The sequence below is a fragment of the Cricetulus griseus genome, chromosome 7 (genome assembly GCF_003668045.3).
Source record: "Cricetulus griseus strain 17A/GY chromosome 7, alternate assembly CriGri-PICRH-1.0, whole genome shotgun sequence".
Taxonomy (NCBI): domain Eukaryota; kingdom Metazoa; phylum Chordata; class Mammalia; order Rodentia; family Cricetidae; genus Cricetulus; species Cricetulus griseus.
The window spans coordinates 108,894,682-108,920,508 of record NC_048600.1 but is presented as its reverse complement, the minus strand read 5'-3'; the positions used below and the strand labels follow the sequence as shown (position 1 = coordinate 108,920,508).

General features: G+C 41.9%; 1 protein-coding gene across 3 annotated transcripts in view; it reads right to left on the bottom strand.

Annotated features, from left to right (window-relative positions):
* Znf652 (zinc finger protein 652) overlaps positions 1-25,827 on the bottom strand; it is a 59,843-nt gene that overhangs the window by 11,009 nt on the left and 23,007 nt on the right. For all 3 annotated transcript variants that reach the window (XM_027424263.2, XM_027424264.2, XM_027424262.2), the window contains 4 exons: positions 10,436-11,585; positions 7,550-7,697; positions 7,139-7,254; positions 6,554-6,698 (listed from right to left, as the gene is read on the bottom strand). In XM_027424263.2, the coding sequence (XP_027280064.1) occupies positions 6,554-6,698; positions 7,139-7,254; positions 7,550-7,697; positions 10,436-11,329 (1,303 nt within the window). In that variant the 5' untranslated portion in view covers positions 11,330-11,585. The remainder of the gene's footprint in view (positions 1-6,553; positions 6,699-7,138; positions 7,255-7,549; positions 7,698-10,435; positions 11,586-25,827) is intronic.

Sequence of the window (25,827 nt, the reverse complement as noted above, 5' to 3'; positions counted from 1 at the left end):
AGTATATGCTCTTCACCTGACTCACAAGGAGAACAGACTGAACGTTCTCAATAAACATGTTTAGCTTTTGAGATCTCTTTAATAATCTCCACTCACAATAATGCCCTGGGCATTTCGACTTGCCATAGAAAGCTCCAAAGGAATTAGGGCTGATTACAAATCCATGTTTCAAATGAAAATCTTACTGCATTCATCATCTTTTATTTCTTCTTCTTTATTTTTAAATTTTTTTTTTTTCTGAGACAGGGTTTCTGTGTGTATCCCTGGCTGCCCTGGAACTCACTCTGTAGACCAGGCTGGTCTTGAACTCACAGAGATCTGCCTGCCTCTGCCTCCCAAGTGGTAGGATTAAAGGTGTGTGTCACCACCACCTGGCCAATCTTTTACTTCTTAATATACTAGCAAAAATTTCCACATTTTTGTCCCATGCCTTCACTTGATATAAACCCATTACCCCTCCCACCCCAGACTCATTATTAATTTGCTTAATTGTGCTTAATTGTTGGTGTTAAGGTTACTCTGAAGCTTAAAATAAAAATGCAACATTTGAAGTCAACCACTGCTCCATGCTCTAATTTAAAGAAGACTAGGAAATGTGGCTGAGGGGGAAGAGCTAAATCACCAAGCTAACTAGGAAAGCATGTACATAACTTATCTAGAGATCTACCAACCTAATAGACAAGGCTGACCCAGCTCTGAGAAGCACTACTGTAAGCAGCCTAAAGAAGGGCATTATAAATGAAAAAGAATCTGCAGGGAAGATAGAAAAGGATTTGTACGGTGCAAAGGGGAGAGCGATCTGTCCCACAACCCCAAGCATCCCTGCCTGCGTAGCGTGAGCATCTTTGGGCAGCGTCAGAATCCATCCGTCCATCTGTGTCACGTCAATCTGTTCTCACACTGCTTACTGCTTACTCCCACGTCAATGATCCACAGATCTCAAAACTGACAAAAGGAAGTTAAACTCATTACCCTATCTAGCAAACCACTCCACTCTCCACTATTTTGTGCCTAGAAGATATTCTAGACCCTCTGGGACTAACCCTTACTTCACCTCACTGCTTTTACCATCTGCTGTCTTGATCCCTTCACTCCGCACACTAGAGCCCAGGTGAAGGCTCAAAACACGGTGTCACACACCACACAACAGCACACCTTTCTCACTGTTCTAAGTGCAAAGGGCTCCTATGAGGTTAAAGGGCTCTTTCTTTATGTCACAGTCTTTGTTCACTGCCCTTCGGTGTCATGTGCTACACTCCCTGCCTCTCAGCACATCCATGACACTCGCAGTTCAGTGTCGAAAACTCGCAGTCAGACTCGAAAACTGTCAGCACAAAACTGCCATCAGGCTTTGCTCATCTACACCCCCATCCAGCCTGAGTATAAGTTTTGTGGGGCTAAGGGCTACCTCAATCTTTCTTACCACCGTAGCTTCATTCAGGAGGCTCTTCTCCCCACTTTTGGTTTGTTGAGACAGAGTCTCTCTAGCAGCCTGAGTTGTCCTAGAACTCACTATGTGGATCAGGCTGGCCTTGAATAAGAGAGAGATCCGATTGCCTCTGCCTCCCAAGTGCTGGGACTAAAGGTGGCACCACCATGCCTGGCCTTAGTAGGCTTTTAATAAATATTTATAAACAAATTTTAAAAATGTAAAGACAGAGCCAGGCGTTGGTGGCACATGCCTTTAATCCCAGCACTTGGGAGGCAGACGAAGGCGGATCTCTGTTGAGTTCAAGACCAGCCTGGTCCACAAAAGCTAGTTCCAGGACAGCCTCCAAAGCTACAGAGAAACCCTGCCTTGAAAAGCCAAAATAAATAAATAAAATAAATAAATAAAGACAGATTTCTCCCCACATTTTAATGCCTCTGAAACTATCATTTACCTTATATTCAATGGCATTTCACTGTCTAATTCGTAACATTTTTTTTTTCTCAGCAGCATATAAATTAATTAATTAATTTTACAACTGATGGCAACCTGGATTCAATGCAGTATGTCGATCACCATTTAGATCATTACATTACCTTCTTTTGCTAATTCTCTATCCCTGGCAATCTTCTCATAATTCAGCTTCTAAGATAGAGTTTAGTTTAGGCAAACAATGTTGACCAAAAGGCATTAACAGTTCTGGCCTGGGCTGAAGATGTAGCTCTGCAGTAGAGAACTTGACTAGCACATGTTGAGACCCTAAAGTTCAATCCCTAGGACAGAAACAAACAAACAAAAAAGACCTGGGCTGAGAGATGGCACATGGTTAAGACCAGTGACTGCTCTTCCAGAGGACCTGGGTTCAATTCTCAGCACCCACATGGTAGCTCACAACTCTAGTCCCAGGGGATCCAATACCCTTTTCTGGCCTCTTTATCAAGCAAGCATGATACACAGATACACATGCAGGCAAAACATCCGTATGCATATAATAATAATAATAATAAGAAGCCTTCCAAATTACTTGCCATTCATAAATAATAAACAAGCAATTTGACATCATCAGGACCAGGTAGCACATCTAAGAACCTCTGATCTTGAGTGATTACAGTGAACAATGCTGATTACAGTGAACAAATCCTAGAGTCCAAGAACTGGACCCCATGGTGATCCTTTAATTTTTGTTTTCTTGGGGGGGGGTGTGTGTGTGTGTGTGTGTGTGTGTGTGTGTGTGTGTGTGTGTGTGGTGTGTTTTGAGACAGGGTTTCTCTATGTAGCTTTGTAGACCAGACTGGCCTCGAGCTCACAGAGATCAGCCTGCCTCTGCTTCCTGAGTACTGGGATTAAAGGCGTTCACCACCACCACGCGGCTGCTTCCTACGTTTTTAATGTCCAATATACCCTGTTTTATTATTTGCTACGTATTAAATAATAAGAGAACTATTGAGTGCCCAGTTGAGAGCAAAGGCTGCCTTGAGCAAATTATTGACTCTTTAACCTCAGTTTCTTCATTTGGAAAATAAAGATAACAGCCCCCAAAGTGGTCACTGGAATAGACACAAGCTGGTGCTCAGAGGAGCATCCAGCACACAGGTGCCAGAGTGCTTCAGCCTCCGTCACTGTCACTATCACTGTTGTCATCCCGTGGACTGTTCCTACAGGGCAGGGACCAGGTCTTCATTCGCCCTTGTGTCTTTGTGCACGTGGTAGGAGGGCAATCAACAAACATTCTGCTTTGAACTTACCCTGAGCCCAGACTATACTAGGAACCTGCCTGATGGTGGCCAGCTTCCCAGGTAAGATCTGCCTTATTTTAACTGCAAAGAAGTAAATCAATGCCAATTCCCACAATGGGTGTGATTCTACCCAAACAGACAGCTACCTACAAATGCCATTTCCTCCAGCCTTTCTCTCTTGTCCTATCCTGTACTCTCTCAGGCACTAGTCATTATTTAATGCCATCAAACAGTTCTGCTAGTGAGGTTAGTGAAGACCCACCAGCTTTAGCATTACAAACAATACTGAAAGGCAGATGAAAGCCAGGATGGGACGTACTCCAATACTGATGTTTAAACAAAGTCTAATATACTTCACATGTCAAGACCTACTGTCAACAGTAAGAAAGAGGAACACAAAAGGCACAAGCAATTCAGAAAAGATACTACTACTTGATAAACAAGTGAAAAAAATTCAATCTTATTTAGTAGTTACAAGTACAAATTAATACAAGAAACCATTTCTCACTTATCAAGGCAGAAGGGGCGCCCTAGCTCTTCGGTTGGAGAAGTGGTTTTCATGCACACGTGGTGAGACAGATGAGGAAGGTAACTTTGTAATACACACCACCAGGTGAGAAATGTTCACGTCTCTTGGCCCTGTTAACCTCATCCCCAGAGCTTTACCCTAAGTAAATAACTGTGGCTATATTAACGATGTTATTCATTACAGTGGTATTTACCTGTACATAAATGATGGCTACTTTCATAGCAAACTTTCAAGAAGGACTATTATATTGCCATTAAAATTATACTGCTGATAATAATATGGTATATGATAAAGTAGGTTAAAAATCACGTTTCAGGGTGCTGGAGCAATGACTCTTCCAGACAACTGGGTGTGATTTCCAGCACCACATGGTGGCTCACAACCATATGGAACGCCAGTTCCAGGGGATTCAATACCGGCTCCTCCAAAGACATCAGGCATGCACACAGTGCACATATAACATGCAAGCAAAATAGTAATACATATAAAATTAATTAATCTAAAAATAAATAAATTAAAGCAGGTTATGATAGAGTATAAGGACCCAGCCGTATTACCATTTGCAAAGACACTGTAGGCACTGTAGTGCTGGCCTAGACCATGTTAAGAGCTGAAAGTTGTTTTGTCTGTGGTGCTGGTTATTAAGTCTGCACCTGCTAAGCACATGCTATATCACTGGCTATACTCTTGGAAAAATTATTTTTAAATATATTAAATCCTGGGCTGGAGAGATGACTTGGTGGTTAAGAGCACTTGGTTTCTGCTGAGAACCCAGGTTGAGTTCCCAGTGCCCAAATGAGTTTACAATCATCCTTAATTCCAGTTCCAGATGATCTAGCACCCTCTTCTGGCCTCCAAGGGCACCAGGCACACATTCAGTGCATATACATACATGTAGTCAAAACACTCGTACACGTAAAATAAAAATAATAAATAATTCTTAAAAAAATAAAATAAGGGCCGGGTGTTGGTGGTGCATGCCTTTGTACACATAAAATAAAAACAATAAATAATTCCTAAAAAAATAAAATAAGGGCTGGGCGTTGGTGGTGCACGCCTTTAATCCCAGCACTCGGGAGGCAGAGGCAGAGGCAGGTGGATCTCTGTGAGTTCAAGGCCAGCCTGGTCTCCAGAGCGAGTGCCAGGATAGGCTCCAAAGCTACACAGAGAAACTCTGTCTCGAAAAACCAAAAAAATAAAAAATAAAAAAATAAAATAAAATAGAAGAGGATCGAGGTATTGGTGGCACATGCCTTTAGTACCAGCACTTGGGAGGTAGAGGCAGGAAAATCTCTGTTTTTGAGGCCAGCCTGGTCTATAGAGTAAGTTCCATAACAGCCAGGTCTACACAGAGAAACCCTCCCCCCCCACAAAAAAATAATAATTATAAAATAGGTTAAATTAGCCAAAATGTTATTATTTGGTTAAATATTAGTGCTCTTTCTAATTTATTTAGTTCCTAATTTTCAGAGCATGTTATGTTGAGTGAGCTGGCCTTGAACTCACAGAGATCCACCTGCCTCTGATTCTCAAGTGCTGGGATTAAAGTCATGAGTCATCATTTTGGCCAAATCAGAGTATGTGTTACTCTGATAATGAGAAAGAGAAAAATCTAAATGAACTGTATTATTCTGGAAGAAACATTTCTTGCCTACTGGCCAAGCAATACTGATCATAATTTTTTTTTTCCCCAAGACAGGGTTTCTCTGTGTAGCTTTGGAGCCTATCCTGGCACTGGCTCTGGAGACCAGGCTGGCCTCGAACTCACAGAGATCCGCCTGCCTCTGACTCCCGAGTGCTGGGATTAAAGTTGTGCGCCACCATCGCCTGACTGATCATAAAATTTTATGCAATAACTATAACCACAAAATAAAATTTTGGGGGCTTCAGATACAGTTCAGTTGGTGGAATTTCAAAGTCAGCTGTGGACAGTGCTAGTGTTTGTAAAAGGAGCTAATATTTTAACCAGGTCTCCGGAAGCTGGATAATTAAATGCTTATAAGATTCTTACCACCAGGTGGTGGTGGCAAAAGCCTTTAATCCCAACACTCAGGAAGCAGAGGCAGGTGGATCTCTGAGTTTGAGGCCAGCCTGGTCTAGACAGGACAGCCAAAGCTACAGAGAGAAACCCTGTCTCAAAAAATAAAAAAACAAAAAAGAAAAAAAAAAAAGGATTTTTATCAATGCTATGGAGCATATATCCATATCCATATCCATAGAGGGTTAAAATGCATTTAATTCCATTTTAGTGGATGTTTTCTTGAATGGTACTGAATTTTGGTAAATCAAATCCAATCAACTCTAAGAATATTGAGAGGGATGGGTGTGGAACCCCATGCCTTTACTCCCAGTACTCCAGAGGTAGAGACAAGGCCAGTCTGGTCTACAGAGAGACTCTGTCCCCAAAAATAAGACAAAAAAAACCAAGTCATTTATAATTGGTTATGGTGGCACATACCTGTAATCCTAGTATGACAGTCTGTCTTAAAAAACAAAATACAAAACAAACAAACAAAAATACCCTCAAAAGGCAATCACATTAGTAATTCTTTTAAAAATAGTTATAAAAGAGAAAATTTCAGTATTATAAATTAACTTTTATGTCTCAGGCTTAAAGTGAGATTTTCACTTACAAAGCATATCTGTGCCAGGCATGGTGGTGTACACCTCTGACCTCAGCACCTGGGATATCAAGGCAGGAGGATTGCTGTGAGTCTGAGACCAGCCTGAGCTGCACAGCAAGACTTCACTTCAAGATAAAACAAAACAGGAAAGCAATACAGATTTATGATTTGGGTTTAAAGACAGACCCGCAGATGACTACCAACAAGCACTCTGTACCTTTGCCAAGATCCTTACCAGTGTGTGTCTTCATGTGTTCATCAAAGTACTGCTTCATGTTGAAGTCCTTGCCACACCACTGGCACATAAACTGTTTGTGCCCAATGTGGATGCTCATGTGGGAGCGGAGCTGGTACTTGTACTGGAACCTCTCATCGCAGTTCTGCAATGGACAGAGGATGGTGCTGGGTGCCAAGCACAGAGCACCACTCCAGCCCACCCTCACAGGCTGACAGGTTTATTTTCATACTCAAAACACAAGCTGCTTATAGCAGCTGTTTGGATTTTCTATGTTCCTGCAGTTGAGTTATGAATACAAGGGAAATTCTCTCATGTAATTATCACTGACTCATATTCAACTTCTCTGAATCACTGAGAAAGAAAAGTCAATTACTGAACATTACTCCCAAGTTAATCTAAAGACTCAACTGTGTGCTAATAGGACATTTCTCTTCCTAGCAGTGAGAACACCAAAACCTGGTGCACAGCCGGAGCTTCAGTGGTACACAGCCTTGTGATTTGCACTCTGCATTCCACCCTCACGGCTGCACTGTCAACACAACCCTAGCTTTGGATCTAGCCTGTGTGTGGCCTGTTCCTTACCTCACATCTGAAGGGTTTCTCTCCAGAATGCTGCAAGGAGTGCACCTTGAGTGACATGCTCCGCTTGAAAGACTTTCCACAGGTTTCACATGTAAACGGCATGTCTTTTGTGTGTGCTGGAACACAGAATACATTTAAATCAAAATGATTTCACCAAAAAAAAATCATACTGAAGAGACAGACGTCATAAGGTGTGCACTTTAACAGTAATGCTCCAAAGAGAAAATAAGCAGCAATGCTGAAGAGAACTCTGGGCGGGAAGACTGGATCCAACTTGGTGATGCTTAAGACAGGTTGCACTTAGTCTCAACGAATGAAAACTGACCGCAGACCGCAGTATGGTGGCTCTACATACATAGCCTGCCCAATAGACTGCCCCAGGCAAAAAAGCAGAGAGGCAGACAGACTTACCAACCATGTGTTTCCGCACATGAGCCATGGTATAGAACTTCTTCTCACAAATCTCACAGGCAAATTTTTTTTCTGCATATCCGTGAACAATCTTGATATGTTCATGAAGGGACCAGAGTTTCTTGAAGGATTTGTTACAGGAAACACACTGAGCAGGACAAACAGAAAGAGTCTTTATTTATCGAGGCTTCGGGAGGCCATCCTGCCTCCTGGCAGATGAAATGGATCTACTTTAGATTAGTGGTACAACATCAGAATCGTGACAAAAACTATTCTTCCATGGAGTCCATATTCCAACACCAACATCTGTATGTTCTATTTTCCCAGATCCATCTTTTAGATACACAGGAGTGTGCAAACAATGGCAGAATCTAAGGAAAGAAGTGGAAAGTTCCACAAAGAACTAAATACTATTACCACTTCAGTGTTGTACTTATGAGAGGAATATCCACTTTGGTGTTTATATATAGTTGTTGTTGTTGATTTTGAGATAGGGTATCTCACTATATAGCCCAGGGTGGCCTCAAACTTACTATTTAGCTAAGGCTAGCCTCAAATCGTGATCCTGCCTCTATTTCCTAGGTTCGGGGAGCACAAGTATATGCCAGCACACCTGCTAGAGTGTGTCTAGCTTGCTGTCTTCAGGCTTGCTGTCTATGGCATACACCAGCAAGCACAGTTGTCTCTACCCAGGGTGCCATGCAGTGAAGAGGTGTTTACCAGAGAACATAAGCAAGTTTAAAATTAGCACAAATAAAGGCATGATATATGAACATTATAGATTGGAAGACTATATAGCAATGTCCTTCTGCATTAGAAAACACATTTGAAAGATTCTGTAACAAATGCTCAAGGTTTACTAACTTTCCCTAAATCTAATTTACTATTGCCATTTCCATCTGGCAGAAGCTAATATAACTCTAAACCATTGGCCATTCTCTTCCTCCCCTCGCCTAGCTCCAGATCTCCTGATGTCATAATGCCTAGTTCCTCAAATCATGGCTCATGAGCACCCTGGACTATTAGGCATAAAGTATAACTAAATAAACAAACCAATACCAGACAGTTCTTGACAAGTGCCAGGCTCTGAGGAATGAACTTAGAACTCAGTCACTAAAGCCCCTTGAATGCCACTGCCACTGCCTGTGAGAACAACCCAAGAACACAGAGACAAGGCGCTGGCTGGAAACTGCCCTGGAAAAGGACAGACCACCCTGTGAACCACCTTTTCTGCAAGGGTTAATTTTCTCTTACTATGAGGTTGCCAGGATTATTAGGAGCTATACGAAGAAACACAGCACAAGATTCTTTAGGAATGTAAACGTTTTCCTTTCTAAAAAATATTTATTTTTATTTATGTTTATGAGTGTTTTGCCTGTTGTTATGTATGTATATTGCATGTGTGTCTGGTGCCCAAGGAGGACCAAAGAAGGTGTTGGATCCCCTGGAACTGGAGTTACAGATGGTCATGAGCTGCCATGTGGATGCTGGGCACAAAATCAGGTCCTCTGAAAGCAGTGGCCCCTAACTGTTGAGCCACCTCACCAGCCTAGGAATGAGAAAGGTTTTCATTCAACAAAACCATATAACAGTAGGCACAAAAGGGAACACACCATAATGAGGAAAAGCATAAAAAAGAACTGTTGTTTTCTGTAACTTAAGCAAATTCAAGTTAAAGAAAGGAAGGAAGGAAAGGAAAAGAAAAGGAAAGGAAAAAGAAAACCCACAAAATAAGCAGCTCCAAGAGACAGAATGAGCAACACCTTTTCAGTAAGGAGCCACTATGAAATCCATGTTTAACCTCTAGGGGGCAGCACTGTACCATGCTCCGTTGAACTGGTCCTGCAACCAATTCCTGCCCAGGCACCTGCTGGAGAACACCACGGGGAGTCTTCTTTTAATTAATTACCCATCATGATATACAAGTCAAACCAGTGAATTTTTTAAAAATCTCTTTAGAGAAAGCACTGACCTCAGTCATTGATTTAAAAACAATTGTCAAAAAGAGAAAATTAAAGGTAGTCACCAATATTAGCAGTTCCCAAACCAAAAGTAAAACAATTTATCTTTTAAAAAGTTAGCTTCAAAATGGTAGATTACTATACATATGGAAACATAACATACTTACCTTGTGTAAATATACATTTATACACAAACATGCACAAACCGATATAGCTGCAATGCATCCGATACCTCTCAACCTGTCATAATGCAGTCTTTCCAAGACACCAGCCTGGTTTGAATACCAGGTTTTGTCACGTTAACACTGTACAGCAACATTAGGTAACCTACTGTCAGGTAAGCAACATTTTCAAACAGCTCAGCCTCTGTTTAAAGTTTGCATATTGCCATGGGCTCGCCTCTTGACACATTTAGTGTTGCCATCTCTCCACGGGCGAAAGGAGACTCACTGCTGGAGATCTTCCATTTCCACAGGTCTGAGTCATTATGGTTTCTGTCCCCAGCAGCTGCACTAGACTCTGGCATCCTTTAAATAGAAAGGAACCTTTCTCTACTCCTGACCTTCACTCAACATCTGCCACCTTGACAGAAGATGCCAGAACGAATTATCTCACAGGTCCTACAACAGTGACTCTCAGTGCAAAGTCGGCGCTGACTTTACATCCCAGTCAATCATCTAAAACAGATCCCCCTTCCAGTGTACCTGGGTTCCCTCTAGTCCAGCGTCAGTTAAGTGTAATGCTTTTGAAATACAAGATTAAGCCTTGGCTTTGAAAAGACCCAAGCAGCAGCGTCTAAAACGATACATTGGTGAAATCTGTCCCTTCAGCCTCTATTGTGTTTATTCTCTTGGGCAGACACCAGATGACTCTGAACAGCCAGGTTCTATCCTGGCCAGGTTGCCCTCTCGGTGATGAGACCTACCTGAATGTTTTTCTCACAGTCTGTCTGCTGGTGAAGGGACAGCTCACTTTCCAGGACAAACTTCTTGCCACATTTGTCACAGATCTGCATGCGCCTGTGAGTCACGTTCATGTGCTTCTCCAGGTACCAGCGAGTGTTGAAGACCCTGGGGCACTTCTCACAGGTCAGGGTCTCCTTCTCTTCACACTTAGCTTTCTGGACTGCCGCTTTGGGCTCCTTGGTGGCCCGCTTCTTCCGCTTGGGTAGCTCTGCACTCTTCCTCCGGCCTCGAGTTGTGCGAGGTGTAGGGGAAGTGGCAGCTGCGGCAACAGAGGCAGTTCTTCGGGTTCGCCTTTGTGTAACCCTGACTTTCTCCGCGCGCTTCTCCTTTTTCTTCTGCCGTTCGTTCTCTCCGTAGTCATTGCTGTCATCTGTGGCCTCCTCACTCTCTTCCTCTCCTTCCTCGCTGCTCGTCTTAAGAACAGGAGTCTCTTTGGACTGAGAAGAGACACCCTTTTCCCCTTTAGATACATTTAATGTTTGGTTATTAAGGTTTACCTCCACTATGATCTGCTCCCTTTTGTAAGAGACTTCCTCCTCCTCTTCCGTGTCATCAGAATTCTCCCGGTCTTCCTTGACAGTGTGCACATCAGACACCGCCCTTGTCTCCCTGAAATATGGCTGTTCCTCGGTCTCGTGGAGATGCGGTTTGCTCATCTTGGTGTCCACTAGCACAGAATAAGGGCTTCCAGACTCCCTCTTGTACACTTTGGTGGACAGGTCAAGCTCCTGGCTGGCACCACGGTAGAAGGCAGGTGGCGCCTGACTCCGACGGCTCTCCTCCTGTGCCATTCCTGTGGCATGTACTGCACAGTTCTCAGCCAGCTCCTGACAAGGACTGGCTGGGTAGCTCATTGGGAAGTGAGTTCCGACTATAGAGTTCCAACTATAGAGAAAACCTTGAACACAGAACAATTAAGACTCAAGTGTTTCTCCATCCACAGAGAACTAACCACTCAAGTGAAAACAAGAAACTCCTGGAGCCTATGTGCAATTCTTCCAGTGCCACAGCACCAACGTGTAAGTCAAACAGGGCTGTTCTTACGGCCAGAGCAGAGAGCACTCTGGATTTTCTTCCGAAGAGAGCTACAAGGAACTTGGAACATCTTATCTACAAAGAAAAAGAAAACAGGGGAAAAATTATACCACCATTTCCTTCTTAGGCCATGCATTTCTTACAACATACAAAAATTAAAATAAAACTCCATACACCATGATGTGTTATACTCCTCAAACAGTTTGGGATGGGTATTATTTTACAAGCTGTATGAGTTCCCATTTTCAGTCAGAATCTAAATTCAGCCAACAACTCCCACCTGTAAAATTCACCAAGATATCTTCAGAGCTTACTATAATGCCTAGCACATAGCATATTTGGTGAATAAATACCTACTACTGCATGATGTCTGCCATGCTGGAAGCTGCAGACTACTGATATCAGTCTAATGATACAAGAGGCCGTGGAACACTCAAGAGATTCATGCAGGCAGTTTCCTTCAGCATAGAGTGAGAACCCACAAAGGTGGCAAACGAGCACTGCAGACCATGGAAATAAAGCAGCCAACTATCACAGAAGAAAAATGTCCTGGGCTCCAGTAGTTACAAATGAACTGTAAATATAACTGCCTTCAGGTCTACAGGAGTAAAGTTGAAGCATTGTTGCACAGCTCAGTAGATCACTCTACTACTGGGTGATTTTTTTATGTGTCAGTTGCGGAGAAGCCAAAATTCTGAGAATTAGTAACCACCAGGTCCATGTGGTTCTCAGAAAACCAAAATCACCCATTAAAAAAAAAAAAAATCAGAAGGGCAAAAGCCCTAAGTTAACAACGCATTTTAAATGCCATATTCCATAGGTCTTTGAAGTGTTTAAAAATCATCTATCTAAAATATACCTATTTAACCTTGAAAACATACCTAAATGACAAGTTTATTTATTTATACATTGCATTTTTAAATGAGCTGCATAAGCATAATACCCCAACAAGAGTAGAAACATATATATATAGTGTAACAAAATTAACTTTAACTTTGTATCAATATGCCAAAATCCATGCCAATGCAAAATATCTGAGATTAATAGTTGTTTTCTTATCCTATATTTCTACATTTCCCTAAATTACAACAAATATCCAGGTCCCACCAAATCACCAAAAGCCTCCCACACCCCTCTGGGGAATGCAGGCATCTTGTTCTCCAAATGGAATCCTGCTGTCTGTGAACCAAGTATCTTTAAGGTCCCTCAGGACATTTGAGATAATGACCAAGTCCTGAGAAGACCAGTGGTAACCTCTGTTGACAGATAACACATGTCAAGTTTTAGGAGGTCTCCCTTGATCAAACCCAATCCATATTAACTTGGAACAAATCCACAGCCTCTTGTTTCCTATGGAAATAAAAGCAAAACCTCTTCTCCAAAGCATTTTTAACTTTCATTTGACAAATACATCTTTTTAAAAAACCTTTTTAAAGTTAAGGCATTTCTAAAGTGTGTGTATGTATGTATGTATGTATATATATATATATATATGTATATATATATATATATAATTATATAGGCTGGTTTATTTCAACAGTCCCTCTTTCAACCCCACGTCTCTTAGCAGCTGTTGTTTATCAGCATTCAAAAATTCAAAATCAACATAATACTATATAGGATCCAGACTCCCTGTGTATTTCCCATTTTTCATGGCTTTTTTCTTTTATTTACTTTTACTGTCTCTACAGAATTTTATTTTTTAAAACTATTTATTTCTTTCTATAACTGTATATTTTCTTTCTTTCTTAAGCCTATGCACATTGTAAAACACACTGGGACCTGTTTAAAGTTTTTTTTTTCCATCTGGACTTTTTTTGTTTGTTTTTTTGTTTCTTTGTTTTTCGGAGACAGGGTTTCCCTGTGTAGCTTTGGAGCCTGTCCTGGAACTAGCTCTTATAGACCAGGCTGGTCTCAAACTCACAGAAATCTGCCTCCCAAGTGCTGGGATTAAAGGCGTGCACTACCAATGCCCGGCTTCCATCTGGACTCTTACTGTGTGTATCTTTTAGCCTTTTTTTGACTGCATGAGCAAACTTTAGACTGTTAAGCTACACCTGGATCCTCTGTGGCTCTCTCAGCTAGCTCTACCCACTTCTAGGTTCTTGAGAGCCAAGCCTAAAGCTTGAAGCATGGTCAGAGGTGCATGACCAGGAACTGCATTTAACTTCCCAGCTATGGAATGCTAGTGCCCTGCACTGGGGCAGGCATTTTTACTTAATATACTCGCTGCTCAAGGGCTCACTGTTTAGCACAAACTATCAAGCAGAAAATCTTAAAGGAGCCGTATCTTTTTGTTGTTGTTGTTGTTTGGTTTTGTTTGTTTGTTTTTTCGAGACAGGGTTTCTCTGTGTAGCTTTGGAGCCTATCCTGGCACTCGCTCTAGAGACCAGGCTGGCCTCGAACTTGAGATCTGCCTGCCTCTGCCTCCCAAGTGCTGGGATTAAAGGCATGTGTCACCAATGCCCAGCAGAATGTTGGGTTTTTATTCTTTGCTCTTAACTCTTTGCTCTTTGGGGGAGGTGCCACCCCCAAATCATGACATGGAGACTTACTCTTTCTTATAAATTCCTAGCCTTAGCTTGGCTTGATTCTAGTCATCTTTTCTGTAATTAGCCCATCTACCTTTTGTCTCTGGGCTTTTACCTTTCTATTTCTGTATACCTTACTTTCACTGTTACTCCGCAGCTGGCTGGGTAACTGGGTAGCTGGGTGGCTGGGTGGCTGACCCCTGATGTCCTCCTCTCTTTCTCTTGTTCCTCCTCCTTCTTCCCAGATTTCTCCTCCTATGTATTGTCTTTACCTGCCAGCCCCACCTATCCTTTCTCCTGCCCCACTATTAGGCATTCTGCTCTTTATTAGACTATCAAGTGTTTCAGACAGGCAAAGAATCACAGCTTCACAGAGTTAAACAAATGCATCATAAAAGAATGTAACACATCTTTGCATCATTAAAGCAAATGTTCCACAGCATAAACAAATGTAACACACCTTAAAATAATAGTCTACAACAGAAGGGCATACAATTTGTTTGCAACATGCCTCATGTTGCTGTTTGGTCAGCCACCCAATAAGCCAAGTCAAATGAGTAACACTGAAGGAGCTGTCCTGGCTACTGACAAAAGGAAGGAAGGAAGCCAGGTTTACTGAATGCCTGTCATGTGATAGACAAACACTGGAAAAAATTTTACTATTATCTACTTCGGAACCTACTGCAATTTTTAATTAATTAAAATTAAGTAAAGCTTATTTTTTCCCTTCTTTTGAGACAAGGGTCTTACTACATAGTTCTGGCTGTCCAGGAAATCACTACGAAGACTGGGCCACTTTGGTCCTAAGTGCTGGGATTAAAGGTGTGGCCACCACTCCTAGATTTTTTCTTAACAAAATCTGTTCTACTTGCCTTAAATAAATGAAATCTTGCTATGTTATCTTTTCTTAAAGATAACCTTAATAAGTTGTTCAATACAATTGATGCTAAACTGCTATGTAACTTTAACATAATGGGAATCACTTTGGCCTCTCTGGCTTGTTCTACATAAAACAAATCATTATATTAGGGAAGAGAAGGTGTAACCAACTACGTTCATCAAGGGACCAAAAAGTAGAGTTAATTTCTAACCTGATTTTGTTACGGTCAATCCTACACTGTACCAACAATCTATACCTTAGCATTTTACCAATGCAAAAAAATGGGAGCCAAGGCAGCAAATTACAAAATTGTAAAGCTTGGCCAATTCTCTGGTTTATAAAATAATCACAAGGATTTGCATTTATGCAAAGCACTTTGTCACACACTTGTTGAACACCGAGGTGCTTATCTATTAGGTACTACAGGAGTTATAAGAAGCTAGTTGGAAGAGGACAAAGCAGAGTTGTTTTGGTACTACCTAATGACTTGCAAGCACCAACAGTCTCCACATTTCCACACAAGAACAAAACCAAGTATGTATTACTCATCACACAGCCAGCTTAAGCAACTTTAACTTTCACCAAATAACCTCCTTGGGCCAAAGATGCAATCAAATACTAAGTAAGCTACACTTTGAGACCTACAGGATCCCAATGAGTGTTCAAAGCATTTTCCACTATCAGTCCTATCAAAAACAAAAAAACAAAACAAAACAAAACAAAACATCTGTAGGCAGAAGTATGTTTTAAACAAAGAAACTATTTATTTTTAAGGAAAGGAGTTTGTGTGTATTACTGATATAGCTTCTATTAAAATCTGACAAAGTTCAGGCTCTATTAAAATTCAACACCTCTCAAGGACCAGAAGAAAACATGGTGTAGCTCTGCCCACCTGTGTGCCCAGCACGAAGGGGCAGAAGGACAATCCCTAAGTCAAAATCATTTTTACCTATATATGTAGTTTGGCAGGGCTTAGTCTGTGACTCGAGTTCCAAAGGATCCAATACCTTCATACAGACATACATGCAAACAAAACACCAATGCACATAAAATAAAGATGGCTAACCAAAATGAAAGAAAACCTATGTAGAGAATGAAAATAAGTGAGAAATGTCTTCTTTACTTAAAAAACAAAACAAAAACCACAAACAAAACAAAACAAAACAAAAATGGTCTCATTATGTAGACCGTGGCTGACCTGGAATTCTCTTTATGGACCAGAGTGGCTTGGAACTCAAAAAGATCTGCTGGCTTCTGCCTGCAGAGTGCTAGGATTAAAAGTATGTACCATCATGCCTGGCCCTACAATTTTATATTTCAATTAAAATTGAACAATTAAGTCACAAATACTTTATTAATTATTAATTTTATGTGCATGGGTGTTTGTGTTTGTCTGTCTATCTCTGTACTATGAACACAACTGGTGCCTGAGGAAGCCAGAAAAGGGCATCTGGGGCTGGAGTTACAGATGGCTGTGAGCCACCACGTGGGTGATGGAAACTGATCCTGTGTCCTCTGGAAGAGCAGCAAGTGCTTTTAACCCCCGAGCCATTTCTCCAGCTCCCACCTTGAGTTTCTGACATGCACACACCCATCCCCCCCATATTTTCTGAGCTGGGATTACTGGCAGGTGCTACCACTCCCAGTTTTATGTGGTGCTGGGAACCAAACTCAGGTCTTCATGTGTGATAGCCAAACAGTCTCACTATATAGCCTAAAGTGGCCTCAATCTAAGTTCAGTTCCTGCACCCATGTTTAAAAAGCTAGGGACCGTGGTAGGTGTCTATAATTCTAGTACTGGGGATGCAGAGACAGGACCCTGGTGCTTGCTGGACAGCCAGTGTAGCCAAGTCAGTAATTTCCAGGTTCAGTGTCTCAGAAATACAGTGGAGAGCAGTTAATGGGGACACCTGTCCACCACCATCTGAGTGTCTATATGCATGGGCATGTACACACAGAGTGAGAGCCACTGACAGAGGCCAGCGTACGGAAAGTAGGAATGACCAGTTCAAGGTTATTCTTGGCTAAAAGCAAGTTCACACAGCCTGCATTCCAGGAGACCCTGTCCTACTCCACCCTACACTCGCACAGCACTCACGTCCCTCCCTCCCTCTCTGCTTGTGTCTGCTTCCTAGCTGCTGACATGTGACTAGCCACCCATCGTCCAGCTAGCAAACCTTCCATGCCATGAACTGTTTCCCCTCAAACTTAAGCTAGAATAAACCTCCCTTCCTTACGATGTTTCAGCCACTGCTTTGTCACTACAATGAGAAAAGTAACTGACACAAAGAAAATGTCTATGGAGAGGTGGGACTTTTGCTGGGATAAACCTGTTATTCACTGACCCTGGGAACTGGCTTGGGAGAGGAATGTGGCAGTTTGGCCCTTTAGGCCGAGAAACCCTAGAATTCTGTAAACAGCCTGATGGGGAGTTTGGAAAACCAGAACTGATGCCAATGCAACCAACGAAGAAGGCCTGGTCTAGGGGAACTAGGTAAGTGGCCTTTTGTGTTATATTCTGGCAAAGAATTGGCTGCATTCTTCCCATGTCCTGAAAAATCTGAGTAAGATTGAATTCAAATTAACGAACTAAATTGCTTTGAGAAAGAAATGTTAAGTTAGCAAATATCCAGGTTGGCACAGTTATGGCTTACTTCTCTTAGTCATATCTACAGTGAGAAAGCAGAAAAACATGATTAGTGTATTACTTGAACAGAACTATGACTTTAAGGAAATAGACAAGGCAGGTACAGAAAAAACTGTTACAGAGATTAGCACCACTCAAGAGAAACCTCCTGCTCTGGAAAGGGACAACAGCAAAGTTGTTCCAGGACAGATCATCTAAAAGGTGGAACTGCGGCAGAGCAGTCTCTACTTTTGGAAACACCCCAGAAAATGCTCTCCTAGGGTCAGTCATTAAACTGCACAGAAAGTGAAGCCTAATTTTCAGTGGAGACAGCAGGATAATGGCGATGCTGGGGTCGTGAGATAGCTACCTAGGAAAGCCACCGGCAGAATGGGACCAACCCAGGGAAAGGCCACGTGTGCTGCCTGCAGCAGAGCTCCAAACCAGGACTACCCAATGTTACTGGAGCCAACAGGGTTCCATCCCAATCCAGACAGTGTGTGTGTCCTGTTGGGTTTCTGTTTTGCTTTGGTCTGATTTTTTTCTTAGGGAGGTTTACTCTGTGCCTTCATATATTGGAAGTATATAACTTGGTTTTTACTTTATAGGCTCACAATTAAGGTGTTTATTTGAATCTCAAAAGAGTCTGGACTTCCGTTTTGAACAATATTACAGTTCCTGTTACTTTGGGAACTTTTACAGGTGAGTGAAATGCACTTTGCATTACGAGACAGTCATAAACCTTTGAGGAGGAGTGGTGAATTATGGCGTAACAGTGATGTGCTCAGATGTCAAACTAACAAGGGGTGACAATTAATCTTTACTTGACTGCATTGGGAATCACCTATGTCTTTGAGGGCATTTCCAAGGAAATCCGTCTGGAAGGTGGGTGACACCATCCTATGGAATGTGGTCCTGGACTGAAAGGAGGATACCAGATGAGCAAAGACATTCATCTCTCTGCTTCCTGGCTGTAGACAGTGTGGCAGCTACCTCTTGCTTCTGTTCAAACGCCTTCCCTACTATGATGAACTATATCGCCTCACACTCTGAGCCAAACTAAAAGGGGAAGAGAGAAAAAGAAAAAGGAGGAAGAGGTGGTGGAAGGCAAAAGAAAAGGAAAAACTACAAACTCCCAAAGGAAAACTGCAAATTAAACTTTATTAAAATTAATAGTTTGTACACTAAAGGACAATTATCAAGAGAATAGAAGCAACACATATAATTGGAAGGACTCATTAATAAATCACAGGTTTGATATCCAGAACATATAAGGAACTCTCACAACTCAACAATAAAAAAGACAAACAAACAAAAAAATGGAGCCAGGCATGACAGGGCACATTTGTAATTTCAACTTTCAGGAAGTAAAGGCAGGAGGATCAGCAATTCAAGGCCAGCCTAGGCTACACAGCATTCAAGGCCATCCTGGACCAAATAAGACTCTGCCTCAAAAAATACCAATATGGGCTAGAGAAATAGATCAACGGTTACACTGGCTGCTCTTGCAGAAGCCCTGAGTTTGGTTCCAGCACCTACACAGTGGATGACAGCCATGTGAAACATAAGCTCCCAAGATCCAAAGCCTTCCGAATTTCACCAGACACTAGACGCTCACATGATGCACAAACATACATGTAGGCAAAACACTCACACACATAATACAGTAATAATTTAAAACTTTTAAAATATTTTTTCCCAAGGCAGGGTTTCTCTGGGTAGCCCTAGATATCCTGGAACTTGCTCTGCAGATCAGGTTGGCTTAGAACTCAGAGCTCAGAGATCTGCATGCCTCTGTCTCTCCAGTTCTCTACTGATGGGGCTAAAGTTGCCCGCCACCACACCTGGCTAAAATAGAACTTAAAATTAAAATTAAACAGATTGAATGGGGGGAATATTTGAATAGTTATTTCTCCCAGGTTAACATGTAGAAGAAAAAAACTCACTAAAAATGTAAATAATCCTCAATGAGGATTAATCCACTTCATATTTACTAAGAGGACTATAATTTCATTTTCGTTTTACAAGACAAGTTTCTCTGTATAGCTTTGGCCTGAAACTGCTTGGTAGACTAGACTGGCCTCCAACTCACAGAGATCAGTATCAGGCATTCGTTCTGCAGCCATATTGAGGATAGGAAGACACTAAAGTATCTGGATTCTCCAGCCACGCTGAGGAGAGGTTACAGTCTGAGGTAGAGTAAGAGCTAGTGACCAGTTGTTTTGCTTTTCTGATCTTCAGTTTGAAGCTTGAACCCCAATACCAGTCTCTGGAGCCCTTTACTTTTCATGTTACATAAGATGGGTTTATACAGCAAGTATTTCCTGCTCAATTCCTGCACTTGTGAATGTACAAACTTTGACTACTGTTTACACAAAGTCTAAGAGGAAGATTTTACTTACTTATTACTGCTAACAAGTACTATATTTATTTATTCATTTATCTTTAAGACAGAAACTCCCTATAAACACTAGGTAAGCTCAAACTCAGAGACACCTACCTACCTCTGTCTCCAAAGCGCACCACCACACCCAACCACTGTATTGATCTTAATTTTCACAAGCTTAAAATTTGTCAGGAAGCAAACCCTACATACACAAAGTAAGTCATGACTGCCAATGACATTATTTAAAGGAGGGTGAAAGAATGAATTGGACATGATGGAAGGCTGTGTGAAGAGCCTGGGACTTGGCTGAGTTTTGAAGAATGGAGAGATCTGGAAGCAGAGGAACTTAAAAGATGTTCCATGCAAGCAGGGCATTGGTGGTGCACGCCTTTAATCCCAGCACTCGGGAGGCAGAGGCAGGTGGATCTCTGTGAGATCGAGACCAGCCTGGTCTCCAGAGCGAGTTCCAGGACAGCCTCCAAAGCCACAGAGAAACCCTGTCTCGAAAAACAAAACAAAACAAAAAAAGATGTTCCATGCACAGAGGAGGATCAGAGAAAGCGGACATGCTCTTGATAAAGCACAGAACAGTCTACTTAGGAACAGACGGAGACACCCAGGGGCCAGTAAAGGATATGGTTACTAAAGTAGAGAGGGACAGAAAAATGGAGGGTTTGGTTGTTACAGAGTTTCTCTGTGTAGCCTTGACTGTCCTGAAACTAGCTTTGTAGACCAGGCTGGCCTTGAACTCAGAGATATGTCTGCCTCTGCATCCTGACTGCTGGGACTAAAGGCATGAGCCACTATGGGTCTTGAATTTTATCACGAAACCACAGTCAAACATATATCATAATTCAAAAATGCATTCAGGCCAACTTCAAAAGTCCTTATAGTCTATAAAGAGTGGTTTTACATTTTAGAATTTTTCTATTTTTTTTTTTTTGAGACAAGGTGTCTCTCTATGTAGTTCTGGCTGAGGTGAAACTCCCTATGGCCAGCCTGGTCTATATAAACTCACACAGATTTGCCAGCCTCTGCCTCCTGAGTGCTGGGATTAAAGGTATGCACTTCCAAGCCTAGCATTTTAATTTTTTCCATATGTGGTTGTTGAACACAAGTTTTGTGTCATCACAATAAAGCTGAAAATTCTTAAATTATTGTAAGTCAGAGACAATCAGTATACACACACAGCTTTACTTCTCCCTGATTTGAAAACTTGTCTGTCCACCTGACTACTTGACAGTTCAAAGGTGCCCTTTTCTTTCTGCTGGGTGCCGGCTACTTGCTGTCAACATGGGCAAGTCCATGAAAGCAGGGAGAGTGGAGCTGGTCCTAGCTGGATGCTACTCCAGATGCAAAGTTGTCATCTTGAAGAACACTGAAAAACACCTCCGATCATACTTACAGCCATGCCCTGGTGGCCAGAATTGACCACTATCCCTGAAAAGTGACAGCTGCCATGGGCATGAAGAAAATCAACCAAGAGATCAAAGATCAAGTCCTTTGTCAAAAGTTTATAACTACAGTCACCTCATGTGCACAAAGTGCTCTGTGGAAATCCAATTTAAAGCAATCTAAGGAAAATTTACCCTCATCATCAACTGGAAGTCTTTATTGAGGATTGGTTCGACTCTGATTCAGTGATAAAATTCAAGACCCATTTTTGTCCCCAATTTTTTGCCATGCCAGCTTAAACATGCTTTGTCCTTTGCCCAGTTCCCAGTGTGGGTACAAGATGGCACCCCAGGTCCTGGCATCATTTCTACAAGCTTATGGAACCAAAGATTAGAATGTGGTGGTTTGAATGAAAATGACCCCCAAAGGCTCATATATTGAAATGCTTAGTCACAGGGAGTGGGACTGTTTGAAAGGATTAGAAGGATTAGGAGTTGGGAGCAGGTGTGGACTATTAGAGGAAGTGTGTCATGGGAGTGGGCTTTGAGGTTTCAAAAGCCCAAGCTAGCTAGCCCAAGTGTGACTCTCTCTCTGCATATGGATCAGGATGTAGCTCTCAGCTACTGCTACAGGAGCTGCCTGGATGCCACCATGCTTCCCCCCAAAATGACAATGGACTAAACCTCTGAAACTGTAAGCAAGACCCCAATTAAATTCTTTCTTTTATAAGAGCTGACATGGTCATGATGTCTCTTCACAGCAAGAGAACAGTGACTAAGACACACTTTAAAATTAAAATATGACCACTTCAAAGAGAAGGGATAATCTCAAAGTCAAGACCAAGACAGCTTTTGATGCAAACCACTGCACGCTGCAGAAGCAGTAACCTAGTTTCGTTCTGAGTGGTGCATCTGCTGTCCTCAAGAGAGCTGTGACTTTCGAGCAAGATTTCCCTCATTACATGCCAGATAACAGGTAAAGCAGAGGGGCCAGGGAGGGTCAGCAACACACCTCTGTGCCAAAACTTCAAACTTTCTGTTTTGGGAAAAAAGTACACACATGCAAGTGCACACGCACACAAGCACTGACAAGCCTCTGTTCATTATTCGCGACCTAACTGAAATTTAACTGGAGGCTAAAGGCAGAACTTGTGATGATGTAATGATCTGTTTGGCCGTGCATGTGCAGGGGGTAGAGTGGGGAATGGGAGAGGGGTAAATTCCCCTCTGTACACAGAATAATTCTTGACTATTTGTTTTATTCACAACTACTCATGAATAACTTCAGTCAGGAAACCTGATGTTTGAACATAGAAAGTTTTTTTTTTTCTTCACATTGCCTGTGTGTGTGTTTTCTTTTATATGTATGGGCCTTTTGTCTCCATATATGTCTGTTTACCACACGTGTGTGTGCCTGATGTCACTGGAGCCCAGAAGAAGGCATCAAGATGGGCATGATGCACATCTGTAATCCCCTCAGGAGGCAGAGGCAGGCAGATGTCTAAAAATCGAGGTCAGCTTGATCTGCATAGTGAGTTACAGGTCAGCCAAGGCTCTCTCAAAAGAAAAGAGGGGGATGGTTGCTCCAACCTCCAGTCCTTAGAAGAGGGCATCAAATTCCCTGGAGCTGGAGTTATAGATGGTTGTGAGCTGCCGTGGGTGCTGAGAATCAAATGCAGGTCCTCTGGAAGAGCAGCCAGTGCTCTTAACTGATGATCATCTCTTTAGAGCCTGTTTTGGTTTGTTTGTTTTGTTTCTCAAGATAGGGTTTTTTTGCTAGCCCAGGCTATCCTAGAACTCACTCTGTAGACCAGACTAGCCTTAAACTCATAGAGATCTGCCTGCCTCTGCCTTCCAAGTACTGGGACTTGGGGTTTTAATTGCAGTACTAGAGATAGTTCTAAGGTTTTGAGCATGCTAGTCTATTGCTGTACCACTGAGATACATCCCCAGTCCTCCACACAGGATTCTTACTCATCTTTCCCCAAAACATTTCATTAAGAAAGAAGTCATACACACCAGTATTTCTGTATTGAACAATCTATTCATTTTTTGACCTCTTCATATAGCCCAAAGAAACTACTTTCAGAATATAAGATAAATTGTTAGTAAACCCCATTTATGTTTTGGACATTTATATTTTAGGTGCACAGGAATGTCTAAAAGTATCGATGAGCAACAAAGGCACTATGCTAAAGTAAGTGAACAGACACTTCAAGCTTGCAGAGGAGGAGGAGAAGGAAACACTTACTGAGATGATTTTTACATTAATCATTGTGATTAATAAACAGTACCTGTATTAATCTAAAGAAAACTAACCCCTCACAATGTATGTGCTATGAATAGACACAATTAGTAGAAACATCAATGCTTTGCTATTTTTGTTTGTTTGTTTTGGGTTTTTCGAGACAGGGTTTCTCTGTGTAGTCCTGGCTATCTTGGAACTCACTCTGTAGACCAGGCTGGCATCAAACTCAGAGATATACTTGCCTCTGCCTCCAGAGTGCTGGTATTAAAGGTGTGCGCCACCACTTCCTGGCTGAATACTTTGCCTTTTAAAAACTGTTTTTACATATTTTTTTATTTCATTAAGGGTGTGTGTTCTAGCATGTATGCCATGGCCCGAGTGTGGCAGTCAGAGGACAAGTTGCCAGAGGGATACAATACAAGTAATCTGATTTGGTGGCAGGCACCTTTACTGGCTGAGTCATCACAAGACCACTTTTCTTTGTTTTAAAGTTGCTTTGTCATAACACAACCTAGTTCATAGCCAAACATAAAAGCAATGATGTAAACACACAGGAATGTGTCACCACACCTTGCCTGCCTCCATAATGAAGGAAAACTTAAGTAAGGAGGATTTTTGCTATAATATCTTTAAATATAGTTATCTTCCGAAACAAAAGGATTCTTACACTAGCTCAAACCATGGGAATTTCTTCTTTAAAAAACATGGTTCTGATATATATGAAGATAAAATATCCATACACATCAAAAAATAAAATAATTTTTAAATGTGCTTTGAGAGAGGCAGGGATGGATGGATGGATGGGTGGGTGGGTGGGTGATGATAGAATGACAATATGAATTGGAATGCTTTATATATGCAGGTGCCCTTGAATCTCCTGGAGCTTGAGTTACAGACATTTGTGAGCCACCTGATGTGAATGCTGGGAACTGATATTCAGGCCTCTGGCAGAGCCACGGCACTCTGTTGAGCCATCTCTCCAGCCTCTGGGAATTTTCTATCTCTGCCCCTTCTAAAATCTTTAAGAAATACAGGTAAAATGGGTGATAAGAGTTCGGACTGGGGGCTGGAGAGATGGCTCAGAGGTTAAGAGCACTGACTGCTCTTCCAGAGGTCCTGAGTTCAATTCCCAGCAACCACATGGTGGCTCACAATCATCCGCTATGAGATCTGGTGCCCTCTTCTGGTGTGCAGATATACATGGAAGCACAATATTGTATACATAATAAATAAAATCTTTGAAAAAAAAAAGATTTCGGACTGAAGAAACATGGCTAAAGGATTCACTCCTTCCATGACTCCATTACCTAAGGTGGTATACACCTTTAGTCCCAGCACTTGGGAAGCAGAAGCAGGAGGATTTGTGAGTTACAGTCTGATCTATACAGTGAGTTACAGAATGGCTAGGACTATATACAGACCCTGTCTCAAACAAAAACAAAAACAACCCACATACATTGCTCTAAACCCCACAAAGTTCCTGTCAAATAAGTATTTTTCATGGACTGAGGAGATGAAGGCCCACTGGCTAAAACATGAGTCAGGGGACTTTGAGAGAGAATAGCTTGTCCTGTATGTAACTGTGGTGCCTGTTCTCCCTGAAGGTAAAAATCTAACAAGGCACACATGACTTTTTCCCTTTATGTTTTTAGAACTGGAAGTGAGGAGTAATGATGAGATTATCTAGATGTTCTCCTTTTTTAAAAATTCAAGTGTGTGTGTGTGTGTGTGTGTGTGTGTGTGTGTGTGTGTGTACAGGTAGCCAGAAGAAAATGTTGGGTGTCCTGCTTCATTACTCTCCACCTTATTCCTTTGAGAATAAGTTGGAGATAAGCTGGCAGCCAGCAAACCAATGATCCACCTGCCCTGGCCCCAGCACTGGGGTTACAGGTATTTGCCAACACACTAGGCTTCTTACAGGGGTACTAGGAAATTTGAACTCAAGATTCTCATGCTTTATAGAAAATGTTAATAGATACTGAATTTACTCTCTAGCCCCCAATTTTCACGTTTCTTTTCCTTTGTAAATTTTTATTATTTATTGTGTGTGCATGACATGTGTATGAGGTACATATGTCAGGTGGCAAGTTTGTGGAACCAGTTCACTCCTATCTTTACAGGCTCTGGGGATAAGCTCAGGTCTCCAGGCTTGGAAGCTTCTACCCACTAAGCCCTCTCTGGCTGGCCCTTTTTCCCCTCTCCTTCATTTCTTTACAGCAAGCATGCATTATTTTTACAGTAAGCAAAACAAC